The sequence below is a fragment of the Crinia signifera genome, chromosome 4 (genome assembly GCF_055691185.1).
Source record: "Crinia signifera chromosome 4, ASM5569118v1, whole genome shotgun sequence".
NCBI classification, from domain to species: Eukaryota; Metazoa; Chordata; class Amphibia; order Anura; family Myobatrachidae; genus Crinia; species Crinia signifera.
Window position 1 is genome coordinate 126,559,691 of NC_139220.1, and position 24,013 is coordinate 126,583,703.

The window sequence follows — 24,013 nt, forward strand, 5'->3', positions numbered from 1 at the left end:
TCGCCCCCGTGTGTACACAGCTTAAGATAGAAGACTTGGGTAGAAGACTAATAGTGTGGATGACAAGATAAACACTAGTTCGGTTTCTGGTGTGGCAGGTGCCTGGCATTGAAACCTTTCATTTTGCCTCAACCTCCTTGTGCAATGGCATAAGTGTTAGATCTGGTACTTAGGCCTAAAGGATGGGCACCTTCTTGTAAAGTTGTCATACTTACAGTATTGCTCACTTTCCGATGTGTTGGAAACTTCAGTTTCCCTGAAGCGTGGTCTATTATTATTATTTATTTTATTATTAACAGTTTCTTATATAGCGCATACGTATTCCGCAGCGCTTTACAGAGTATAGTTGAACATTCACATCAGTCGCTGCCCCAGTGGAGCTTACAATCTATATTCCCTATCACATGTTCACGCACACACAGACATTCTAGGGTTAATTTTTGTTGGGCGCCAATTAGCCTACCAGTATATTTTTTGGGATTGTGGGAGGAAACCGGAGTGCCCGGGCGCCGATTTGAGTTTTTTCTGGTGGGTGCTCTCCCCACCGCAGACTACCGCCCCCACGGGGACGAGCGAGTTCCAGCCTCTGTCACTCACTGTTGGGCGGCAAGCGGGTTCCGGCCTCAATGTCTTCCGTGACCGTGACACTGGAGAGGTCAGGTGACAAGTGGGTTCCAGCGCACATAGGTCACGCAGCGCAGGCTACATCGCTGCACCTCTGGCACCGGATCACCGGCGCCCGACCTCTCCCGGCGCACACAGCAATCACCTCCATCTGGTGTCACAGCCGCTGCCTGCCTCCATCCCACGGCAGCGGGGTTCCAGCAGCGGATATGCTGTCAGCAGCAGGGTCCCTGCGGAAGATGGGAACTAGTAGCGGTATTAATACCGCTACTAGTTCCAATCCACCAAAGGGACCCCCGCTGCTGACAGCATATCCGCTGCTGGGACCCCGCTTCCGTAGGGCTTGGGTGCTCCTCAATTTCCGTGGGTGCTCGGGCCCCGGAGCACCCACGGTTTCGGCGCCTATGTGCCCGGGGAAAACCCACGCAAGTACGGGGAGAATATACAAACTCCACACAGTTAGAGCCATGGTGGGAATCGAACCGAGGTGCTGTAAAGCAAGTAATACTGACCATTACACCATCCGTACTGCCCCCTATTGAAGCGTTTGGGGTTGTCTGTGTTCATATTTCCAACCCATAATGAAGGTGAGTAGGACGCATTCCCATGCGAACACCCTACGATTCCTGGGTCTCTCCTTAAAATCGCTGGGCATCCCCATGCATGCGCAGTAGAGAACCTGACGTCACAGGACGTCAGCCGCCCACCCAGATCTCAGACCAGGACGCTGCAAGTTTAAGACAGCCGAGACTGACTTAGATTTGCTAGCACTGTAGAGATCATTTGATGGTCGGGAACCATCGAATGATCTTGGGCCCAAACACTACCATGTGAATGGATGTTTATGCAAAACATCCATTTGCAGTGCAGATATTTGCAGAGCGGCGGGGGGTTGGGCATTCGCATGCCTGGTGGGCGGCGTTAGAAGGTTCGTTACTCAGTGAACTACCACTGCTTATTGAGCCAACCAGAATGACCCCCTAGATGTGATGCGATCTACTACAAAAAGTACAGAGAACTTATGGGCACTTCATGTCCAAAGAACATTTATTCAAGATAAGTTTCTTCTATTGCAGTATTTTAATTATTATTCACCTGTGGGTCTGGGAATGTCAGTCAGCAGTGTTTGACTCAATCCCTGGCAGCCACAGGAGTATTAGAATTCCAATTACTGTTTAAACAGGGGGAGGGGTATAGAAGCCTGTTCATGTTCATATGCTTGTACCACATTGTCTCCGATGATGGGTTTCCCGTTACATATGTAAGAATAAAGAATCACAAGTCTGGAGAGTGCTCCCTCTTTTCTTTCATTGAGATCTGTCTATCGAATATATATATATATATATATATATATATATATATATATATATATATATATATATATATATATATATCAACCTTAGAAAACATTCTTTTCATTTCATAGACCAGCAGAAAAATATTCTAAACCTACTTGGTTTTGTTTAACAGATTGCCTTCAATATGGAGCTTCACCAAAGAAATCTTATCTGCCCTTTAGGGATGTGAGTATACATATGAAAGAAAATGTTGAAAGGCCCAGTATCATATGACAGGAGATAATACATTATTTTTCCTGTGAAAATCCACCTGATGGTTGTGCATTATCATGCGGCAATCTATTACGCTGAGTTGACTAATTTCAGTCCAAAGGTGGGTCATTGCTGAGTTATGACTGTGTGTAGACAGTACAGCCATGGAGAAGACTGCACTCCTAGTGGAATGACACAACATACCATTCCAATGTTATCATTAATGTAGCAAGTCATTTAAAATAGACGTAAAGTTGCTAAAATAATTGTTTTTGTCCTAAAATAAACATAAACGCTCCCCAGGCTAATCTGGGCGGTACTGTGACAAGTTCTGTCAGCTGTCTTAAATGTTACCAGATTAACCTGTTCCCTGACAGACTAGTAGGAGGCAATGCACACTACTCTGGGGTGAATGTATTATTATGCAGTGCTGCAGCCTCAGCCAGGGAGTCACGTGACGGCTGTACCTGGTCTCACACATGCGATGATCGGGCTGCTTCAGTGTGAGCTCCAGTCATTGGGATCGCTGCTGTCTAGCTGTCCCCTGTAGTGGTGGTGATAGGGGGAGGAGAGGCTTCAGCAGTGACAGGCACAGGTACTGCCAGGGTGTGTCATCTCGCCTGACTGACTGACTAGCCGGTGATATAGTTTGGGTGAAGTGCACAACATCGAGAGAGGAATAAAATGATAGCAGCTGGGAGCTGTGAGTATACCCTATGTATGTAAGTGCTGTAGGCAGGGACGGATTGTGATAGATTTGTAGGTTGTTGTAATGTGGCAAGCGTTTACTGTGAATAGACAACAGGGGCTTATTTCATCTTTTATGTTCATGCAAGTCTTTTATATGTACATTCTGCACACTGACAAACTTTATTGTTTACTTGCTAATTATGAATTATCTGTATAATATGGTTCATGTATAAATCCAGAGAAACATACTAATCAACTTACTATTACTGAGACGAGACTATGTTGTTTTAAAATATGTTTAGTAAATGATTGATGTTAGTGCGTGCAATATCCAGTGTAGCCTGACTGCAACACAAATGCAATACAAATACGATGCACATCGTGAGCAGGTCGTCAGTGTTTCTTCCGACCGCTCACGATGAGGCGGGGGCACGACCCGTGCACGATGTGCACCATGAGCGGGTCCAATCTGATAGCGACCCGCACCCGGGAGTATGGTCGTTTCCAGATCATATATATATATATATCATGTTTGTGGGGCGGCACTCACATCAAATAACGAGTCTCACAGGCGGAGATAAGATCAACGCTTCGATGACGCTCCAAGCTGAGATGACCTCTGACCAGGGTAATGGCGGGAGACGCATCATCTGTGCGCCGCTTGCTTGGTGATACCATAGCAACGGCAGCCGGATGACGACATCATGACGCCAAGTGACCTGGATATGCGCGCAGCCGGCGTTCTTGTTCCACGGGGATCTGGTATGTATAAAAGCTGTATCTGTTTGCTATTTTGTTGTATACTGAAGACGAAGTGATTATTAAAACTTCGAAACGTTGATCTGCCTGTGAGACTCGTTATTTGATGCGATTGCCGCCCCACAAACACGCTATTATTTGGACCCCACAGCCAGGAGCATCCAGGGGAAGGCACCCCATGTTAGTTATTGACACTGAGGAGTGCTCACCTTTACTGTGACTGAGATATATATGTGTGTGTGTGTGTGTGTGTGTGTATGTATATATATATATATATATATATATCCCACATCTAACACACCACACCGCCCTTTTTCATGCACATGATTTCCTAACTGTCACCATTATTAGGGTGCACATGGATGATCCCTTTTCTTGGTGCAAGTGATCTGTGTGAATTTTTGATCTCTTAACTTGCGTACACCCTAGCCTATATATATCGGCCGTTTAATTGAAGGGCCGATATAGCGGAGGCACATCGGCCAGTCTGTGCCAGTGTCTGTGAACAGCATCGTGTTACACAACTGATGCCCGATGGATTGGCATATCATGCGGTGTGTACTGGCGATCCGGTAACCATCTGTACACCTGCACAGTAGCTGGTGGTGATTGACCACTCAACTGGGTGGGCACGTGTAAGGCAGGATGGATCGGGCAGTGTGTATGGAGAACTCGTTACCTGATCTGACGACAGATATATCTGCAGATCAAGTGGATATACAGTCAGTTGCATATGACACTGACTATATACAGTGGGGTTTATTTACTGACGGGAGTTCTGGAGAAGATGGGATGTTGCCTATTATGCTGCTTTCCCACTGCAGACCCGTTTTAGTTTACAGGTAATCTTAAATGGTATTTAGCATTCCCACTGCAGCAGATTACAGTTTCAAATGCCATTTTAAGTACCATTCCCATTGCAGGTAAAACGTTTTAGCTCTTCAAAACGTTTAGTGCCTGTGACAATGGGTCAGGCCTGTCTTTCCTTGTTGATATAAATATAAATATATATATATATATATATATATATATATATATATATATATATATATATATATATATATATATATATATATATATATATATATATATATATATATATATATATATATATATATATACATATAGACAAAGGGTAGATCCGGCACTTCAAGTCTTAGGTGTAGCCAAAGTCAATTGATGCGCCCCGGTGCCAGCGATGGGGACCTTACAGCCCCTGGTATATGCAGAGAGGGACAAAGGGCACTCAGGGTCTTTTAAGGGTGAAAGCAAGAGACTGTTTATTCAGTCATGCAGAAAACGTCCGTCAACGTTTCGGACGTTTTCTGCATGACTGAATAAACAGTCTCTTGCTTTCACCCTTAAAAGACACCCTGAGTGCCCTTTGTCCCTCTCTGTGTGTGTGTATATATATATATCTATCTATCTATCTATCTATCTATCTATCTATCTATCTATATATATATATATATATATATATATATATATATATATATATATGTATCAACAAGGATAGACAGGCAGCTTGGAGGGGGTAGAGGGGGGAAGCTGTCCCCGGGTGCTGTGGGGGTAGAGGGGGGAAGCTGTCCCCATGTGCTGCGGGAGGAGGGGGGTCCCTGCTGCTGCTGAGGGGAGAGGGGGTACCTGTCAGCCTGACACGGCGCTGCCGCTGCTGTATCTCCCCCCCGGCGGCCGGTCCTTGCGGCGTATGTACAGTCAGTGTCGGCGGTCCCTCTGGCGCAGGGGAAATAAGTACTATTTCCCCTGCGCCAGAGTGACCGCCGACACTGACAGTACATCCGCCGCAAGGACCGGCCGCCGGGGGGGAGATACAGCAGCGGCAGCGGCCGCCGGGGGGGGAGATACAGCAGCGGCCGCCGGGGGGGAGATGCAGCGGCCGCCGGGGGGGGGAGATACAGCAGCGGCAGCGCCGTGTCAGGCTGACAGGTACCCCCTCTCCCCTCAGCAGCAGCAGGGACCCCCCTCCTCCCGCAGCACCTGGGCACATCTTGCCCAGCGCTGCACGCTGTGGACCCGCTGCGGGCTGAAAGTGGTTAATCTTTCAGCCCGGCAGCGTACACACACGGAGATGCATTCCCATTGCATCTTAAACGGTAGATTACCGTGCAAAACCCTGCTCTGAAAACGGGTTGAAATACCGTTTAACTTTAAACGGTATTTCAACTCTGGCGCTTTCCCACTGCAGCCTTAAACGGTATTTTGCCCTCAAAAATCAGCAAAATACCGTTTTAAGGCTGCAGTGGGAAAGGGGCATTAACCAAACAAAATCTACTTTATTTATTTATTTATTTATTACCTTCTAGAATATAATAGATAGAATATGACTGTTTGTCCATAGCAACATCCCATATATACAATAGAACTCCAAGTATGTGCAATCTTCTGCAGAGAATGTGCAATGTGCTAATACAGTACGCAAGATTTGTCTTCAAAGTGAGCTTGCATTTAATTCTGCAATTAAATCGGCCACCTAATGTGGTCACCCAATAAATGTGGTCTGCAAATGTGTGGCCAGTGTCAGTGTTTTACATTGTGTCTAATTACGTTGGATATGGGTAAATTGCTGGATTAGAAACAAAGTAATGCACCAAGTATAATATTTTAAGTACATCAAATTCCTTTTAATTAAAGTAGAAGTAGACTATGGCACATCATTAGTCATGCAGATAATGCATTTAGTGCACTTGTTACATAGCTTATAAATGAGTGTATTTACATACACTATAATAAGCCTCTCCTAGTTGTAAAGCAAAAAAATTATTAATCTGGGTGTAGATGGTAACCAATTAAGTCACTTATTATGGTTGCTAAATGATGCGTAAGGTAGCTCAGCATCTCAGGCAGGGTTATACTCTAGACACAGCTGAACTCTCTTTCCTGTGTGAAAATAATTTCATTGCTGCAGGGATAATGTACAATAATGGAATCTTGTGTAAAAGACCTAACGTAATGCATACTGTAATTTCTGTCCCACTCTTTTATTAGTAATATTTCATTAGGCTATGAATCCAATGCTAATATTAGTGAGTTATAAAACCAGGAAGAGCAATTGATATCTATGCTTAATAATTAGAGACCATGTTGTCTATTTAGTGATAATTGTATAAAGTGTGTTTCCTTAGGTATTGGTGGAGACAGAGGCACTCTAACGGCCTCCATACATTAGGCTTTGGAAAGTCAGACCTGGTTTCCCCAGCAGCTCCCCGGGTAGGCTTGAATACGATAAAGGTGCGTACACACGGGGGGAGATATATTGCTTGCAATATATTGCTGAGCAATATATTGCTCAGTGTCTCTTTTTCAACAAGCGACCAGAGATGGTCGCTGTTGAAAACGAACCTCTGCTGGGGGTGCCGCAGAGGTAATCAGCTGGTCGCAGGAGCAAGCTCCTGCGACCAGCGATTACAATGGGGCAGAAAACGGGAGCGCGCACCCGGAGATTTATCGCTGGTGCGCACTCCAATCACTGGCAATATGGTCGCCTGCGACCATATTCCCAGCGATTATAGCCCCTATCTCCCCCGTGTGTACACAGCATTAGACACGGGGTGTGAGATTTAATAGGATGAGAGATTCAGAAAGTGGGAGATTTGGGAAGAAATCTCCAGTTTTATCTAAAGCGGCAATCATTTACACTTCAAAATCAAACTGGTTTTGCAGTGTAAATGATTGCCACTTTAAAAAAACTGGAGATTTCTTCCCAAATCTCTCACTTTCTGAATCTCTCATCCTATTAAATTTCACCCTTGATGTGCCAAATGTTTAATATAAGAAATGCATGCAACTACTGTATGGGAGAGCTGCAGGCGGAGGAAGCAGGGAGCTGGGCGAGGGAGGGGTTAGCTGAGAGCCACGCAGGGGTAGCAATAAGCCAAGCTACAAAAAATAAAACCCATACAATTGAATGGGAAGTCACTGATTGGCTGAGTGCTCTCTCTCAGACAATAAGCGGCCTCCCATTTGAGCTCTGAGCCAATCTCTGGCTGCCCATTTGTATGTTTTTTTTTTTTTTTAATAAGGTCGCCCGCAACACGGCTTCCCCTGCCTACCTGTCTGCATCCCCTGTCTGCCGCCACCTTGTGTCCCCCCCACCCAGCTCTGGGCTATGTTTTGTCAAATCGTATGTGCAGCCAGACTGACTTCCCAACTCCAATCCGATGCGCGATCCTGTGCGCATCGGATTGGAGTTGGGAATTCAGTCTGGCTGCACATACGAGACTTGGTCCAATTTATTGGCCCGATCCACTGGAATCGGGTCAAATTGGACCAAATCTCACTAGTGTATGGGGGCCTTAAGAGAGGAGGAGTACGGTGTGCAGCCTCCACCGCCGTATTGCCACACTAGTGCACAGAGCTATAGAGTCTGAGCATTAGAGGGCTCAGACTCTACTGCGCATGCGCAGAACTCCAAAAAATGGCACTGCGGACATTTTTGGCCAATCGCGAGTGATAGGACTCCTGAGTGATAGTTAAAATTGGAAGCAGTCTGAGACTTAGGGGCCTGTCTGCACTGCACACATTGCTCCCATTATAGATACACCACTGGGTGGAGAGAATTCATATTAGACCTCTATTATGTTATCACTATCACAACTGATTTCATTGTTTCTTTTATGCACACTGCAAAGAGCAGAATGAACAACAATAAATACAATCAGGTGCTTTCATAATTGTTACATACTGTCTGTACATAGTTACACAGTTGATAAGACTTTCTCCAGGTTACAGCATCGTGTTATCAAAGCCAGTTTAGCATCAGTGGGAAATAAATAATTTCTATAAACAAACCAGTATTATTCTTGAAAAAACTTTCATAAAGGGAAATACTGTAGGTCCTAATTCAGGCCTGATCACAAAGCACATTTTCCCTCAAATGGACAAAACCATGTTGTACTGCAGGTGTGGCAGATGTAACATGCAGAGAGAGTTAAATTCTATGCAACACTGGGCGATTTTGCCCAGCGTGTATGGACAAAGATGATGGGGAAAATCGCTCCGTGCATACACACTGAGCCGCCCTTCTGATTGATAGCAGGGCGCTATGGAAAGTTGTCCACCCCGTTGCTCATCTGCTGGTAATACGATGCAGCCACTGGCAATGATGCGGGAGAACGCATCACCACTTATTGCTGGCCAGTACATACTGGACAGCTTTCAGCTCAAAATCGCCCAGTGTGTATGGGCCTTTTAGATTTGGGTGATTTTATATTGTTTCTGTACAGGGTAAATACTGACTGCTTTATTTTTACACTGCAATTTAGATTTCAGTGTAAATGGACCCCACCCAAATGTAATGCTGCGCACACACCAGAACGATTTGGCCTTAAATCCCTCAATTTCGATATATTCTCGTATGTAAATTGGGCATGATTTGGCATGGTTTAGATCCGATTCCAATCCGATGCGAGGACCGCCGGTCATTTGGTTGTTTGGCAGATCCTACCTGCTGCAGTCAGATTTTGAAAATGACCCCTTCAACTGGGTACAGATCGGATGCGTGAGCAGATCGCGTGACCATCGTATGGTCTGCTCACGATCATGATCATTCTGGTGTGTACCTAGCATTACTCTGCACGTTTGCCCAAATTGCAGTGCACAGTATCCGGTCCCTGGGTTGACAGTAACTAGGTCAGCACCACAAAATGATTGACATGAATAAGGTTGACATGAGTTTTTTTTTTTTTATAATTTGATACTTTACTTTCCAAGTCGGCATAAAGTGAGAATACAATAGTGTTCCGATTGCAGCGAGCCATGCTAGGGGACATGGTACTCTCATACGTTGTCCATGTCGACATAGGTTTCGCCAGGGGCGGAAACAGGGCAGGAACGGACCTTTGGGCTGTGGGAGCAGTTTGAACGACTCATGTCCAGAACGCTTCCCTCAATTGTTTATAAGTAAAGAAATACGGTCATTATTAAAGCTTTGTGTTACAGAACCTCACACATGCACACAGCTAAAAGTTTGTAGACACCCCATGTAAATAGCTATGTCTCCAGAGGTGTAACTCTGGGAGGCAATGGAGTCATCTGCCTCCGGGTTCCTGCTCCCAAGGGGGCGCCTCTCTTCCCCTGTCAGTTTGATTCAGTTAATGGAAAGCCTTTGGTATAGCTTTTGTGGCTTACTCCCCCTCCTAACATTTTTGCAAGTATAACACCCTGTATTAGAACCCATGACCTGTCTTACTGGAGACAGACACCTTACGGATTGAGCTATTTGGGTGGCACCAATATTTATCTTGCCTAGGGGCTACTGGGACAAACTTATGCCACTGTATGTCTCGACTGAATTATGTGCTAATTAATCTAATGTATGTTGAGTTTCACAACACCTAAAAACATGTATATACAATCAACACCCCCCCCCCCCCATGGGGATGGCTTAAGAACAGCTGTTTAGGCTAAAGCACATGATTGGACGGCGGATGGATTATGGGCCTTATTCTGGTTCACTCCTCCTGGCAAATTCCTTCTTAGATGGACAAAACCATGTGCACTGCAGGGGGGCAGATGTAAAATTTGCAGAGAGAATTAGATTTGGGTGAGTTATTTTGTTTCTGTGCAGGGAAAATACTGACTGCTTTATTTTTACACTGCAATATATAGATCTCACTGAATTAAACCCCACCCAAATTTAATTCTCTCTGCACAAGTAACATCTACCCCACCTGCAGTGCACATGGTTTTGTCCATCTAAGAAGGAATTTGACAGAAGAAGTGAACCAGAATAATGCCCAATGTGTCAGCTTCCATGTAATCACTTGCTGTTTGATATAGGAACTAGCAGTTATTTTATTCTTTTTTTTTCTCTCTCTCTCTCTCTCTCTCTCTCTCTAGGGTTATAAGCTGCTTTTTAGCCAGTTATGAGTTGAAGTATTTAGCATTATATTTACTTATTGGTGAAGAAGTGAATGTATATCCTGTGTTATTTATCGTGCAGGAATTTGAGCTGTATTTACAGTGCTCGGTCACAGAGAAATCAGGTTTCTTCTACATTTCTAGATAGGGCATGTCTGAGAACTTTGGGTGGCGTGTTTGTGAAATGTCAAAACTTTTATACGGGACAAAGAACATGTTTAATCTACTGGCAGTAATAAAATAATAAGCCGATGGGATCTAAAAGCCAATCCAAACCACTTTCCACAAATAGTCTAGTTTGAAGAAATTCCTCTAATTATCAAGCCCATGCATTTTTATGCTATGTTCTCTAGAAACAGTATTCGAGCCACTGAGCTTTTCGTTATGTAAAACCTGACCGTACTGAGGGTGTTTATGACTGATATTTAAAAGTACAATGCATTTAGTAGCTGGGTCTCACTAGTAGTAAAGCCATGGCCCTTTGACAAATCGAACATAAACCATACTCTACAATGTTAAATACTGTACACCAATTTGCATAGTTGAATTTTGTTACTGTATTTGTATTCAGAAAGCTTGCATGCTAATTTGCCAATTTGGACTTGATTGTCCCTTTGTTCTCCTTACCACTGGGTCTGCACACATCTCTGCGTATGTAGGGCCCTGTAGAGTTGGGAATGCAAATCATGCAGAGAGGGGGGAAAATGCTCTGTTCCTGGACTTCCCTGGTAATGTATGATTGCCATCACCTGTGGTGAGCTATATAATTGATAAGAAAGGTGTTTCACCAAAGGTGATGGCAATCATACATTGCCAGGGAAGTGCAGGAACACAGCATTTTCTACCTCTTGGAGAGGGTCAGGTAGGCAAGTGTGCATCTGGGTGGTCTCTTGTACAGGTGTTGAGGGAGGATGCGTCTGTCTTTTCAAATGATGTGTTCCTGGAAGCTGCAGGAAGTGCGTTTCTTGAGCAGCTTGTATTCTGAGGGTGCTGGGAGGTCTTCTATATCCCTATAGCTGCAGATAACAGGGTATCGTTGCTTGTACCCAACCATGATGAATGTGAAGCACAGTGGCCATGTGACCAGGACGCTGAAAAGTTTGCAGGAGAAAACTGTATTATACTCTGAGTTTTGGGGACTTCGCTGGAACTTCTGAGGAGACTTGTGTCTGATGAGATGACATCTGATGAGATGTTGTTAAAAAAAAAAAGCCACTTGGTAATTGTGCAATATTACCTGGGGGACTGCTGATGTGTGTGTGTGTGTGTGTGTGTTTTACATTATCTTCCAATAAATGTATCATTAAAAGTAACCTTTTCCTTATCTGTGTGAGTGCTGCATTTAAGGGTGGTCTAAGAATAAAGGTGAACTTGATGCCATAAACCCGCTACCCTCATACTGCACATGCACATCTACAGGAAAATGGTGGTTGCTCGTTATTAATCACAGTGCTTTGTGTTGCTGCAGCTCCAACACGGGACTGAGCTCTCTGGAGAGGTATGCACACCATGCACCTATTCTAGGTACACCAATGTGGGTAACACACTGTCTGAGGTTACTTTGTTTAAAAAAAAAAGTGATTGGCAATGTCAAATATTTTCAGCATTTTGTTTGAGCCTTTCGTCTGTACTTTACCTGTGAACAGGGCTGTAGAGAACTGTGCTAGCTGGGTACTTTGCAGAGGTGTGGTCTAATTGTGGGAGGTGTGGTCACACCACCTTAGCCCTCTTGTCAGCCTGTCTCTACAATCTTTGGTTTATATTAGCTATCTATCACCTAAAGGTGCCCATACACGTTACAATTATTGTATACAATATCGCATCTCGGTTTTGCGATGAGATCTAGTACAAAAAGTATGTGCTACACATGCTTTTTGTACTAGATCTCATTTCATCTCATCGCAAAACCGATATACGATGAGATACTGTCACGATCCGAGCTGTCAGACAGACTTTCTTACCGGCTAAGTGCCTCCGCAGGTTCAGCTTGCGGTCCAGACATCATCTCTGCCAGCGTCCTGTCTCCCAGTGACAGTCCCCAGTGCACGGCAATCCACCTGTCCGCCGCCATTGCTCCCAGTATCCAGCATGGTGTGCACAAACACACTTTCCCGCCATAGCAGACATGGGGGCTGCCATGTTCTTCCCAGTCACATGTCTGTGCTGTCCAATCCTGTTGGTTCTGATCTCCCTGTCATACTTCCTCGGCCAATCCTGGCCACCCAGTGGGGATAAGTATGCTGGGAGCTCTCAGAACCATTGCTAGTGCTTCAGTTGTCTCCAGTGTATGGTCAGCTGTCCTTGTCTCTGTACAAGTGTATTCTCTGCTGGTGTTGTCTTCCATGCTGCAGTGTGTTCCAGGTTGTTCCATCTCCTGTGAAGTCCAGGTTATTCCATCGCCTGTGATCCTGCCTCTACAGCCCAGCGACCAAGCCTAGCTCCGGGACTCTGGTCCTCCGATGCTCCCGCATCATCTGCCACCGATGTTCCACCATCGATAGTCCGATATTCCGGATCTCCTGCTTCCGTCCATCATTCCGGACCCACAGTCTCATCTCCCGTCCGTCATTCCGGACCCACAGTCTCCTTCCATATACGACACTCCGGATCCGATGTTCCACCATCGATACATGTCATCATCTCATCTGTAAAGTATTGCAATCTGCATGAACTGTCATTATTCCCTGCATACTTTACTGCCTGTACCGTTACAACCTTCTGCATAATAAATCTGGTTGTATTTTACCTCTGACTGCTTATTGGCTCTGGGTGCACTGTCGCGCAGTTCATGCGCAGGGGTCCTCTCCAACCTCCCCGGTTCAGGTACCGGTCCAGGTCCCCACCAGAGGTCTCAGTCTTGTCGACCGAGTCCCCTGGTGTGACAGTAAGCACTAGCCAAATGGATCCAGCCGCAAACCAAGCTTCTCCACCCAGCCCTGTACAGCAACTGGCTGTTCGCTTGGATCAGCAAGAGGCTGCGCAGAGCCAAGTGATCCATTGTCTGCAAGATCTGTCTTCCCGGCTGGATAAGCTACAGACCACTCTCAGTGGCCCTGAGCCTGTCAGAGAACTTCCAAGTCCCGTTCATCCTCCTGTAATGGCTGCTGCACCTCGCCTTCATCTGTCTGTCCCCACCAAGTATGATGGGAACCCCAAGACCTGTCGAGGTTTTCTCAATCAGTGTGAGATTCACTTCGAGCTGCAACCCAGCAACTTCCCTACTGAAAGGGTCAAGATCGCCTACATCATCTCCCTCCTGTGTGGAGCAGCGTTAGAATGGGCGTCTCCCTTATGGGAAAGATCTGATGCCATCCTGTCCAACTACAAGGACTTCGTGTCAACATTCCGGCGTATCTTCGATGAGCCTGGGCGATCAGCATCTGCCTCCACTGAACTCCTCCGTCTCAGACAGGGATCCCGCTCCGTCGGGCAATATCTGGTCCAGTTCCAGATTCTGGCGTCTGAACTCTCCTGGTGTGATGGGGCCTTATACGCAGCTTTCTGGCATGGCCTATCCGATCGTATCAAGGATGAACTCGCTACCAGAGACTTACCCTCAGGTCTAAGTGACCTTATTTCATTGTGTATCAAAGTAGACCTACGCTTCCGAGAAAGGGCTATAGAACGTCACAAGAGCGCTCCAGTTAAAGTGCCAACTCCTCCGCCTTCTTTACCCACTGCTCCTGCGGTCCTTTCCAAAGAAGAACCAATAGAGATAAACCGTTTCCGTTTGTCTCCCGGAGAACGTCGACGTCGACGATTGGCACAGCTCTGACTGTATTGTGCCAATCCTGCACATCAAATTTCTGCATGCCCAAAGCGTCAAGGAGAACTCCTCCTCCTAGCCCGTCAAGGAGAGGGTAGGCTAGGAGTAATTAAGTCCTCTCCATCAGCAACTGATTGTGTCCTTCCAGTTTCCCTACAAGTTGGTCAGCATTTCAAGACTGTCTCCGCACTTCTTGATTCCGGTGCTGCTGGCAACTTCGTTACTGCAGAACTGGTTCGCAAGTGGGGGTTGCCCACTGAAAGTCTTTCCAAGACTGTCTTCCTTACTGCTGTGGATGGCAGTAGGATTCCTGATGCGACAGTCTCCCGCAGAACTTTGCCACTTACAGTGAAAGTGGGAGTCCTGCACACCGAACTTTTGTCCTTCCTGGTTTTACCCTGAGCCACTCATGCTCTGGTTCTGGGTTTACCCTGGCTCCGTCTTCACAATCCTCGTCTTGATTGGAAGACATCGGAAATCCTTTCCTGGGATCCTTCCTGCTCCGGTACCTGTCTCCAAAAGGTACTCCCAGCTCGTCCTTCTTCAGCCGATGCAGCAGACCTTCCGCCTCTTCCCTACCAAGAGTACTCAGATGTATTCAGCAAGTCTGGCGCTGATGTCCTACCTCCTCACAGACCGTGGGATTGCCCTATCGAACTTATCCCAGGCAAAGAACCACCCAGAGGTAGAACCTATCCTCTCTCTCTTCCAGAGACTCAAGCCATGACCAATTACATCAAGGAAAATCTGGCAAAGGGATTCATCCGTCCTTCGACTTCTCCTGCTGGCGCAGGATTCTTCTTCGTAAAGAAGAAGGATGGAGGCCTACGCCCCTGCATTGATTATCGCGGCCTCAATGACATTACAGTAAAGAACCGATATCCGTTGCCCCTCATTACCGAGTTGTTTGACCGTGTCAGCGGTGCAACCATCTTCACGAAACTCGACCTGAGGGGTGCATACAATCTCATCCGCATACGAGAGGGCGACGAGTGGAAGACGGCGTTTAACACCAGAGACGGCCACTATGAGTACCTCGTCATGCCCTTCGGGCTCAGCAATGCCCCAGCCGTGTTCCAGCACTATGTCAATGAGATTTTTCGGGACATTCTGTATCGTCATGTAGTTGTATATCTCGATGACATTTTAATCTACGCCAATAACATCACAGAACATCGTTATTGGGTCAAAGAGGTTCTGTCCCGGCTGCGAGCAAATCATCTCTACTGTAAACTGGAGAAGTGTGTCTTCGAGGTGAAGTCTATACCCTTCCTAGGGTACATTGTCTCCGGTTCTGGTCTTCAAATGGATCCAGGAAAACTGCAGGCCATCCAAGATTGGCCAATTCCCTCTTCGCTGAAAGGTATTCAACGTTTCCTGGGTTTTGCCAATTATTACAGAAAATTCATTCGTAACTTCTCTTCTATTGTGGCTCCCATCACTGCCTTGACAAAAAAGGGGTCTAATCCAGCGAAGTGGCCGTCAGAAGCCATCGAAGCCTTCCATCTGTTAAAACAGAGGTTCACTTCCGCTCCTGTTTTAAGACAACCTGATACCACCTTGCCCTTTATTCTCGAGGTTGATGCCTCCTCCGTGGGTGTTGGGGCAGTCCTCTCGCAGAAAGCGCCCGATGGTCGTCTTCATCCCTGTGGGTTCTATTCCCGTAAGTTCCTGCCTGCAGAGCATAACTATGCCATCGGTGACCGAGAGCTTCTCGCCATCAAGTTGGCATTAGAAGAATGGAGATATCTTCTAGAAGGCGCTGTTCATGAGATCACAATTATCACAGACCACAAGAATCTTCTGTATCTCAAGTCTGCTCAATGTTTAAATCCCCGTCAAGCCAGATGGACACTTTTCTTTTCCAGGTTCCGTTTCAAGCTGTCGTTCTGTCCAGGGACACAAAACCGAAAAGCTGATGCCCTTTCCCGCTCATGGGAGCAAGAAAGTGAGTCTAAGTCCACACATCAACATTTCATTATTGATCCAGTGGCCTTCTCCGCAACAGGAGTGTCAAATCTCACGCCCCCTACAGGGAAAAGATATGTAAAGCCAGCTCTAAGAAAGAAGTTGCTTTGTTGGGCGCATTCTTCAAAATTCGCTGGCCATGCAGGCATTCAGAAAACTTACGAGTTTATCACCAGGTCCTACTGGTGGCCGTCCCTCAAACAGGATGTACAGGACTTTGTTTCCTCTTGTGCTAAATGTGCTCAGCACAAGACCAGTCGTCAGTCTCCTCCTGGGCAATTGATGCCACTGTCCGTGCCACATCGCCCTTGGACGCATATTTCAATGGACTTTGTAACTGATCTTCCAGAGTCTGACAAGTTCACCACCATCTGGGTGATTGTTGACCGGTTCACCAAGATGGCTCACTTCGTTCCCCTCACCGGCCTTCCGTCAGCTTCCAAGCTGTCCCAGCTCTTCATCAAAGAGATATTCAAGCTTCATGGACTGCCTCTTGAAATCATCTCCGATAGAGGAGTCCAATTCGTAGCCAAATTCTGGCGAAGCCTGTGCTCCCTGCTTCAAATCAAGTTAAAGTTTTCCACAGCCTATCACCCTCAAACAAATGGCCAAACGGAGAGGGTGAATCAGGACCTTGAAGCATTTCTCCACACATATGTCTCTTCTTCCCAAGATGACTGGGCTCAACTCCTTCCATGGGCAGAGTTCTGCCATAATAACCAATATCATTCTTCATCAAATGTCACTCCATTCCTTGCCAATTATGGGTTTCATCCTCGAGTTCCTGACTTCACTCTGCAACCTGTGTCCTCTGTTCCAGCGGTCGACACGACCATCCGGCAATTCGTCAAATCCTGGAAGCTCATTCGTTCTTCACTTCTGAAGGCTTCAAGCAGGTACAAAAAATTTGGCGACAGGAAACACAGAGCTGTGCCAGCCCTCCGTCCAGGAGATCGTGTCTGGTTGTCAACCAAGAATCTTCGATTGAGAGTGCCATCGATGTGAAGTTCGCTCCCCGATATATTGGTCCTTTCCCAGTTGAGCGAGTCGTCAATCCAGTAGCTTACAAGCTCAAGTTGCCGCCCTATTTGAAAGTGCCAGCTACATTCCACATTTCGCTGCTCAAGCCGCTGGTTTTGAATCGCTTTCATTCCAAGCTCCCCAAGGCTCCTAAGGTTTGCACCCAGCGTGGAACAGAATATGAGGTCAGTAAAATCTTGGACTCTCGCATCCGATATGGTCGTCTGCAATACCTGATCGATTGGAAGGGCTACGGCCCCGAAGAGCGATCATGGACCAATGCCATCGATGTCCATGCTCCCAGACTCATCCGGGCGTTCCACTCCAAGTTTCTCCGCAAGCCTAAAAGGTGTCCTGGGGCCACCCTTAAAGGGGGGGGGTGCTGTCACGATCCGAGCTGTCAGACAGACTATCTTACCGGCTAAGTGCCTCCGCAGGTTCAGCTTGCGGTCCAGACGTCATCTCTGCCAGCGTCCTGTCTCCCAGTGACAGTCCCCAGTGCACGGCAATCCACCTGTCCGCCGCCATTGCTCCCAGTATCCAGCATGGTGTGCACAAACACACTTTCCCGCCATAGCAGACATGGGGGCTGCCATGTTCTTTCCAGTCACATGTCTGTGCTGTCCAATCCTGTTGGTTCTGATCTCCCTGTCATACTTCCTCGGCCAATCCTGGCCACCGAGTGGGTATAAGTATGCTGGGAGCTCTCAGAACCATTGCTAGTGCTTCAGTTGTCTCCAGTGTATGGTCAGCTGTCCTTGTCTCTGTACAAGTGTATTCTCTGCTGGTGTTGTCTTCCATGCTGCAGTGTGTTCCAGGTTATTCCATCGCCTGTGATCCTGCCTCTACAGCCCAGCGACCAAGCCTAGCTCCGGGACTCTGGTCCTCCGATGCTCCCGCATCATCTGCCACCGATGTTCCACCATCGATAGTCCGATATTCCGGATCTCCTGCTTCCGTCCGTCATTCCGGACCCACAGTCTCATCTCCCGTCCGTCATTCCGGACCCACAGTCTCCTTCCATATCCGACACTCCGGATACGATGTTCCACCATCGATACATGTCATCATCTCATCTGTAAAGTATTGCAATCTGCATGAACTGTCATTATTCCCTGCATACTTTACTGCCTGTACCGTTACAACCTTCTGCATAATAAATCTGGTTGTATTTTACCTCTGACTGCTTATTGGCTCTGGGTGCACTGTCGCGCAGTTCATGCGCAGGGGTCCTCTCCAACCTCCCCGGTTCAGGTACCGGTCCAGGTCCCCACCAGAGGTCTCAGTCTTGTCGACCGAGTCCCCTGGTGTGACAGATACGATATTGTAAACAATATTGTATACAATAATTGTAACGTGTATGGGCACCTTAACACACACACACACTTTTAGAACACAAAATATGTTGTTTGGATGGGCCCACTTAATTCTGCTGCATTATCCTTACCATTGTTACTTTCCTTTGTCTCTCTTCTCCCCTTCATCTACTATGATCCTGCCCCTTTGCTTATACGACGGGTACAGGATGATCGATGACTGTTGTGCCTGCTGACTCTAGCTACAGCTACTTAGTCTTTTCTCCCTTGTCAATCCATATGGTTTTATTACAATATTTCTAAAGTATTTAAAGTATGATCTGAACTATTGTGCATTGTATTTGTGTATGTTTTTTACCCAATGTATTATGATGATCATGATAAAACCTTTTAGTACATATATGGACACTTGGTTGAGCCATGAGTATTGATTTCTTGCCTAATACAGCACTAAGCCATAAATTAATATGCTCTCAATCTCTTTCTTACTCAGGATCAATGGATCTGTAAATAAAAAACATGTTGGACCCCATTCATGGTTTTTTCCTAGAAATGGATGAGGAGGACATTTCAGTCACAGAATACCCAATTGAAGATGTTAATGACGATGAGGTATTTAACATCAGCTTCTGTTCTCCTATTAAAACTCCTGCTACAAGTGGCGAATTCGCTTTAGAACATCTAAACAATGAATCCAGTTTACAAGATGCACCGAACGTTTCCAAACCTTTTGCTGAGAAGTTATATAGGAAAACAAATGCTATTCCTCTCATCATTCTGGTTCCCCCAGAAGAGAATGAGGAAAACCAGCGTACGCCATTTCAGTTTGATAGGCAAGCTCCTGCCAGGATATCTACCTCCCCAACATTGAGGAGGCTGAGGAAAAACACTGCTGGAAACTTCATGTCATTACAGGATTTTTTTGATGCATCGAAGTTCCCAACTCACAAAGAAGAATGTGTCCTGGTAAGTTCTTCAGAGCACCTTTGTGAGAATATCCATACTCCTCTATCAAAGCACCTTCTTGTAAAAGTGCGCTTGTGGTGTCTTCTCCACAGGACAATGACTCTTGTGTGTCTCAGGATGAGAACACCAAAGATCACTTGGCAGACCCTAATTTTAGTGATGATGGGAAATCTTCAGATCACAACAATGGAACTGCTGCAGCTGAAACAAAAGGAGACGATGAAATGCTGAGCAGTAGCACCAAGGTATAGTTTGATTTATTTGAGTGATCTCTGGTATATTTGCTTTATATTATTATTTTGCCAAAAATAGGGTTTAAGTTGACTATTTTAAAACCATATAATAACATTATCCCAAAATGTGAAATAAATTAAAACAACAATAATAACGTTTATACCAGTACTACAATATTTTTGTCTTGGTATATAGCAGCAGGATCACAATCTAAATGCATCACTGCATTGTGTGACTGTCTGCATCTCTGCTTGGGCATATAGACTTTGGTGAGAGCATGCACTCACTGGCTTCCATATAATGCCCACAGAAGTAGTGCTGTTTACACACCGAATGCCCACTGCAGTAATGCCATTTTTACACAGAATGCCCCCTGCAGTAGTGCCATTTTTACACAGAATGTACACTGCAGTAGTGCCGTCTATATACACAGAATGGCCACTGCAGTAATGCCATTTTTACACAGAATTCCCCCTGCAGTAGTGCCATTTATACACAGAATGCCCACTCCAGTAGTGCTGTTTATACATGCAATGCCCACTGCATTGCTGTAACTAGAGAATTTGGTGCCCTGTGCCAGAAAGTGCACTAGTGTCCCCAATTTTTTTGGATGCATCAAAGTTCCCAACTCACAAAGAAGACTGTGTCCTGGTAAGTTCTTTAGAGTACCTTTACACAAATATCTATGCTCCTCTATCAAAGCACCTTCTTGTAAAAGTGCGCTTGTGGTGTCTTCTCTACAGGACAATGATTCTTGTGTGTCTCAGGATGAGAATACCAAAGATCACTTAGCAGATCCTGATTTTGACACTAATTATACAGATGATGGGAAATCCTCAGATCACAACTACAATGGAACTGCTGCAGCTGAAACAAAAGGAGGTGCTGAAATGCTGAGCCAAGGATGCACCAAGGTATAGTTTGACTTATTTGACTGACCTCTGGTATATTTGCCTTGTATTATTATTTTGCCAACAGTAGCGTTTAAGTTGACTATTAAAACAATATCATAACATTAGAATCCCAAAATGTGAAATAATTAAAAACCATAATAGGTTCCATATTATTACTAAAATATTTTTGTGTCTGATTCTGTTCGCTGAGCAGGGCACATCATATACCAAATTACAGGTCTTGGTATGTAGCAGGATGCTGTAGCAGGATCACTATCCAAACATGGCGTGACTGTCTGCTTGGGCATATAGACTTGGATGGGCGGTGGGCGCATACATTCACTGGTTTCCGTATAATGCCAACAGAAGTAGTGCTGTTTACAAACCGAATGCCCTCTGCTGTGTAACTAAAGAATTTGGTGCCCTCTGCCAGAAAGTGCACTGGTGTCCCCAATATTTGAAATCAGGACAGCACGCATACTTTGTGTATCATCCCTACACTCTTAATTTACTTTATGCCCAACACTCCACCCCCCCCCCACCACCACTTATATCATTTATGTCTAGCGTCCCCATCACCACTTTATTATGTATATCACCCCCTCCACTCCATATAGCCATATGCATATCACCCCCTCCTCACCCATTATATCCTCATGTTAATCACCTCCTCTTGTCTGCTATATATGTATATAATATATGTATATATTTGGTTATCACTCCCTCCCCTCTGCTGCATACATCAGTGAGCCCAGGGCTATTTTTGTAGCGCAAAATAGGTTCATGGACCCTCTGCTAATGTGTGCAGAGCTATTTCAGGTGAGACATCAATAGGTGCATGGACTAATTTAAAAGAAAACAGCAAAAATATTTAATACAAATAGTGGGAAAAAAAAAAAACTCCATTTACTTTAATCTTAGATATAAATAATATTGCCATATTGCGTAACTTACTGTTAGAGAGGGTATCTGGAAGTAGGGATGGCCATTGACCATCGATGATTCAAAATCATCGATGGTTCATAGCCAATATCGAATACTTTTGCCATCGATAGGGGAGAACCAGATGGTTTCCCTCCATCGCTGGAACAGCAAAACAATGTTTCGCTTTTTTTTTCTCAAAGTGCCGGGACACAGAGCATAGCCCCGCCCCCCGTGTTTTTATTGGCCCACAGGCCAATCAATCACAATGGATGAACATCAATATTTATAACTATCTATGGTGATCCATTGCATAGTTTAGCACTATGGCCAGTTGCAGAATTGCCATCGATGGCAACCATCGCCGCGGCCGTCACTGCTGCAGCCCCGGCCGCCTTTGTGTGTCCAGCACATCCCGGCTTCCTGGCCGCACGAATGTATGGTGACAGCCTCATCAAAAATGGCCGCCACCTTATAGGAGACAGACACTAGAAGTACTGCCATACCTCTTGTGTCTGTCAGAAGAAAACAGCGCGGCCAGCGCTACCCGGAGGTGCATATTCTGGTAGCACTGGCGCTCTATTTAAATAAAACCCCTTGTACCCTGGCTCCGCCCTGGCAAAAAAGTCCCCATGGCAACAGGAATGAAACACCTGGCAACAAGCGATATTCTTCTGACAATGAGCATGTACTGTAGGTAAGCAGCAGTTATATGGTATAATCTGTAATGGGCATTACAGTATTGGCATTATATCTAATGGGCATTATGGTGTGTGTGCCATTATGTTTTATGGACATTACATTGTTGGTATTACGTGTGATGGCATTATGGTGTTTGCATTATGTGTAATGGGCATTAGGGTGTGTTGCATTATGTGTAATGGGCATTACGGTGTGTGGCATTATGTGTAATGGGCATTACGTGTTGGCATTACGGTGGTTGCATTATGTGTAAAGGGCATTACAGTGTTGGCATTATGTGTAATGGCCATTACGGTGTGGCATTATGTTTGATGGGCATTACTGTGTGTGTGTGTGTGTGTGTGTGTGTGTGTGTGTGTGTGTAGGATTGTTTAATCCTTGCTGCATACTAGAGGGGAGAGGGTAAGGTGGTGAAATGATGATGGTGATGGCCCACTTGCTTGTGTTGCCCCCAAGCTGAAAGTTGCCAGCCAGCCCCTGGCCACCACCCATGTAAAAAAGCTTAAAGGCCACCGCCCAACAGAGGAAGAATGAAGAAAACCCCAGTCAGTGGCAGACTATGGCTGGCGGTGTAACCCTTTGCCTAGTTTGCAACGTGTTCTTAAAACTCTTCCAGGATTGCTTCTGCCATGTTAAGAGGGAGGAGCATGAGCTGCACAGGGAGGAGGAACTTAGAGAGAGGATGCTGCAGTCCGCTGTGGTGACAGGCTGCTGATCTTCTCCTTTAGAGACAAAATGGAACCAAAAATTATAGGGTGGATGGGAGTCAGAGGGAAAGCTTTACACTGCCGGCTCCGCTGCCTGTTATACAGTTTGACAGGTGCAATGGCAGCAAGCAGCAAAAACAGGGGATATCTGCAATGTAGCAGAGCAGGAAGAGCACCACTCCAGCCCAGCTCCTTCCTGCTGTGCATACGTACCATTTGCTGTGTGTGGGTAGCGTGGTGTGCATGTGTAGTGTAGATGTATACGTGCACTTGTTTATATAATACCAGTCAGGGGCATAACTAGTACTCTGTGGGCCCCATAGCAAAATATTTAAAGCCCCCCCCCCCCCCCCCATATTGTTCTTACTACAGTGTTGTAGAGGAGGAGGGGGTTGTAGAGGAGGAGAGGCCCCCAAGCCACCGGGCCCCATAGCAGCTACATCCCCTGCACCCACTGTAGTTACGCCACTGATATCTGTATATATAACCTACTGTATTTATTAAATGTGAGGTTTCACAAATTAGTGCTGCTTAAAGTTCTAATTGTCCTGTAGCATTTGGCTTCAATGGCACAGAAAAAAAGTGATGCTACTCCAATTAGATTTGTTGTGCAGTTGCAGCACTACCATATGCTCTGGTATGCATACATGCCCTTTGATATTTTTGCCTATTCCAGTTTATCAGCATAGCATCATAGAATGCCTTTCAGAAAAAGGGTGCAATGAGAAAATCATTGGGACAAAGGGAACAGAACACTGTGTCCGGAAGTGGGAACTCGCAGGTCAACTGTCTATCCTCCTAGCAACTGCTAATACTTGGGAATGCTGGCACTGCAATTACGTCTCATTAACTGACATTTGTGTTTAGTGAGTCTGTTTGTGGTTTTACAGCATGGGGTCTTAACAGTTAATAAATCATGACAACACCATAACAAAAGTCATTGTTAAACTGAACCATGCTGGTTACTTGCAGGGAAGACTTGTGTTAGTAGAAAACCTACTAATAAAAAAGGATAAAT

At 45.7% G+C, this 24,013-nt stretch overlaps 1 protein-coding gene across 7 annotated transcripts in view; it reads left to right on the top strand.

Moving 5' to 3' along the window:
- Window positions 1-2,057: 2,057 nt before the first annotated feature.
- The window catches only part of PLEKHG7 (pleckstrin homology and RhoGEF domain containing G7), a 62,037-nt gene continuing 40,081 nt past the window's right edge, over window positions 2,058-24,013 (top strand). For 2 of the 7 annotated variants that reach the window (XM_083182386.1, XM_083182392.1), the window contains exons 1-4: window positions 2,562-2,877; window positions 19,066-19,538; window positions 19,631-19,783; window positions 20,516-20,686. In XM_083182386.1, the coding sequence (XP_083038512.1) occupies window positions 19,092-19,538; window positions 19,631-19,783; window positions 20,516-20,686 (771 nt within the window). In that variant the 5' untranslated portion in view covers window positions 2,562-2,877; window positions 19,066-19,091. Of the gene's footprint in view, window positions 2,148-2,561; window positions 2,897-11,299; window positions 11,365-19,065; window positions 19,539-19,630; window positions 19,784-20,515; window positions 20,687-24,013 lie in introns of those variants that run through there. The other 5 variants (XM_083182389.1, XM_083182388.1, XM_083182387.1 and 2 more) reach the window with 5 other exon arrangements.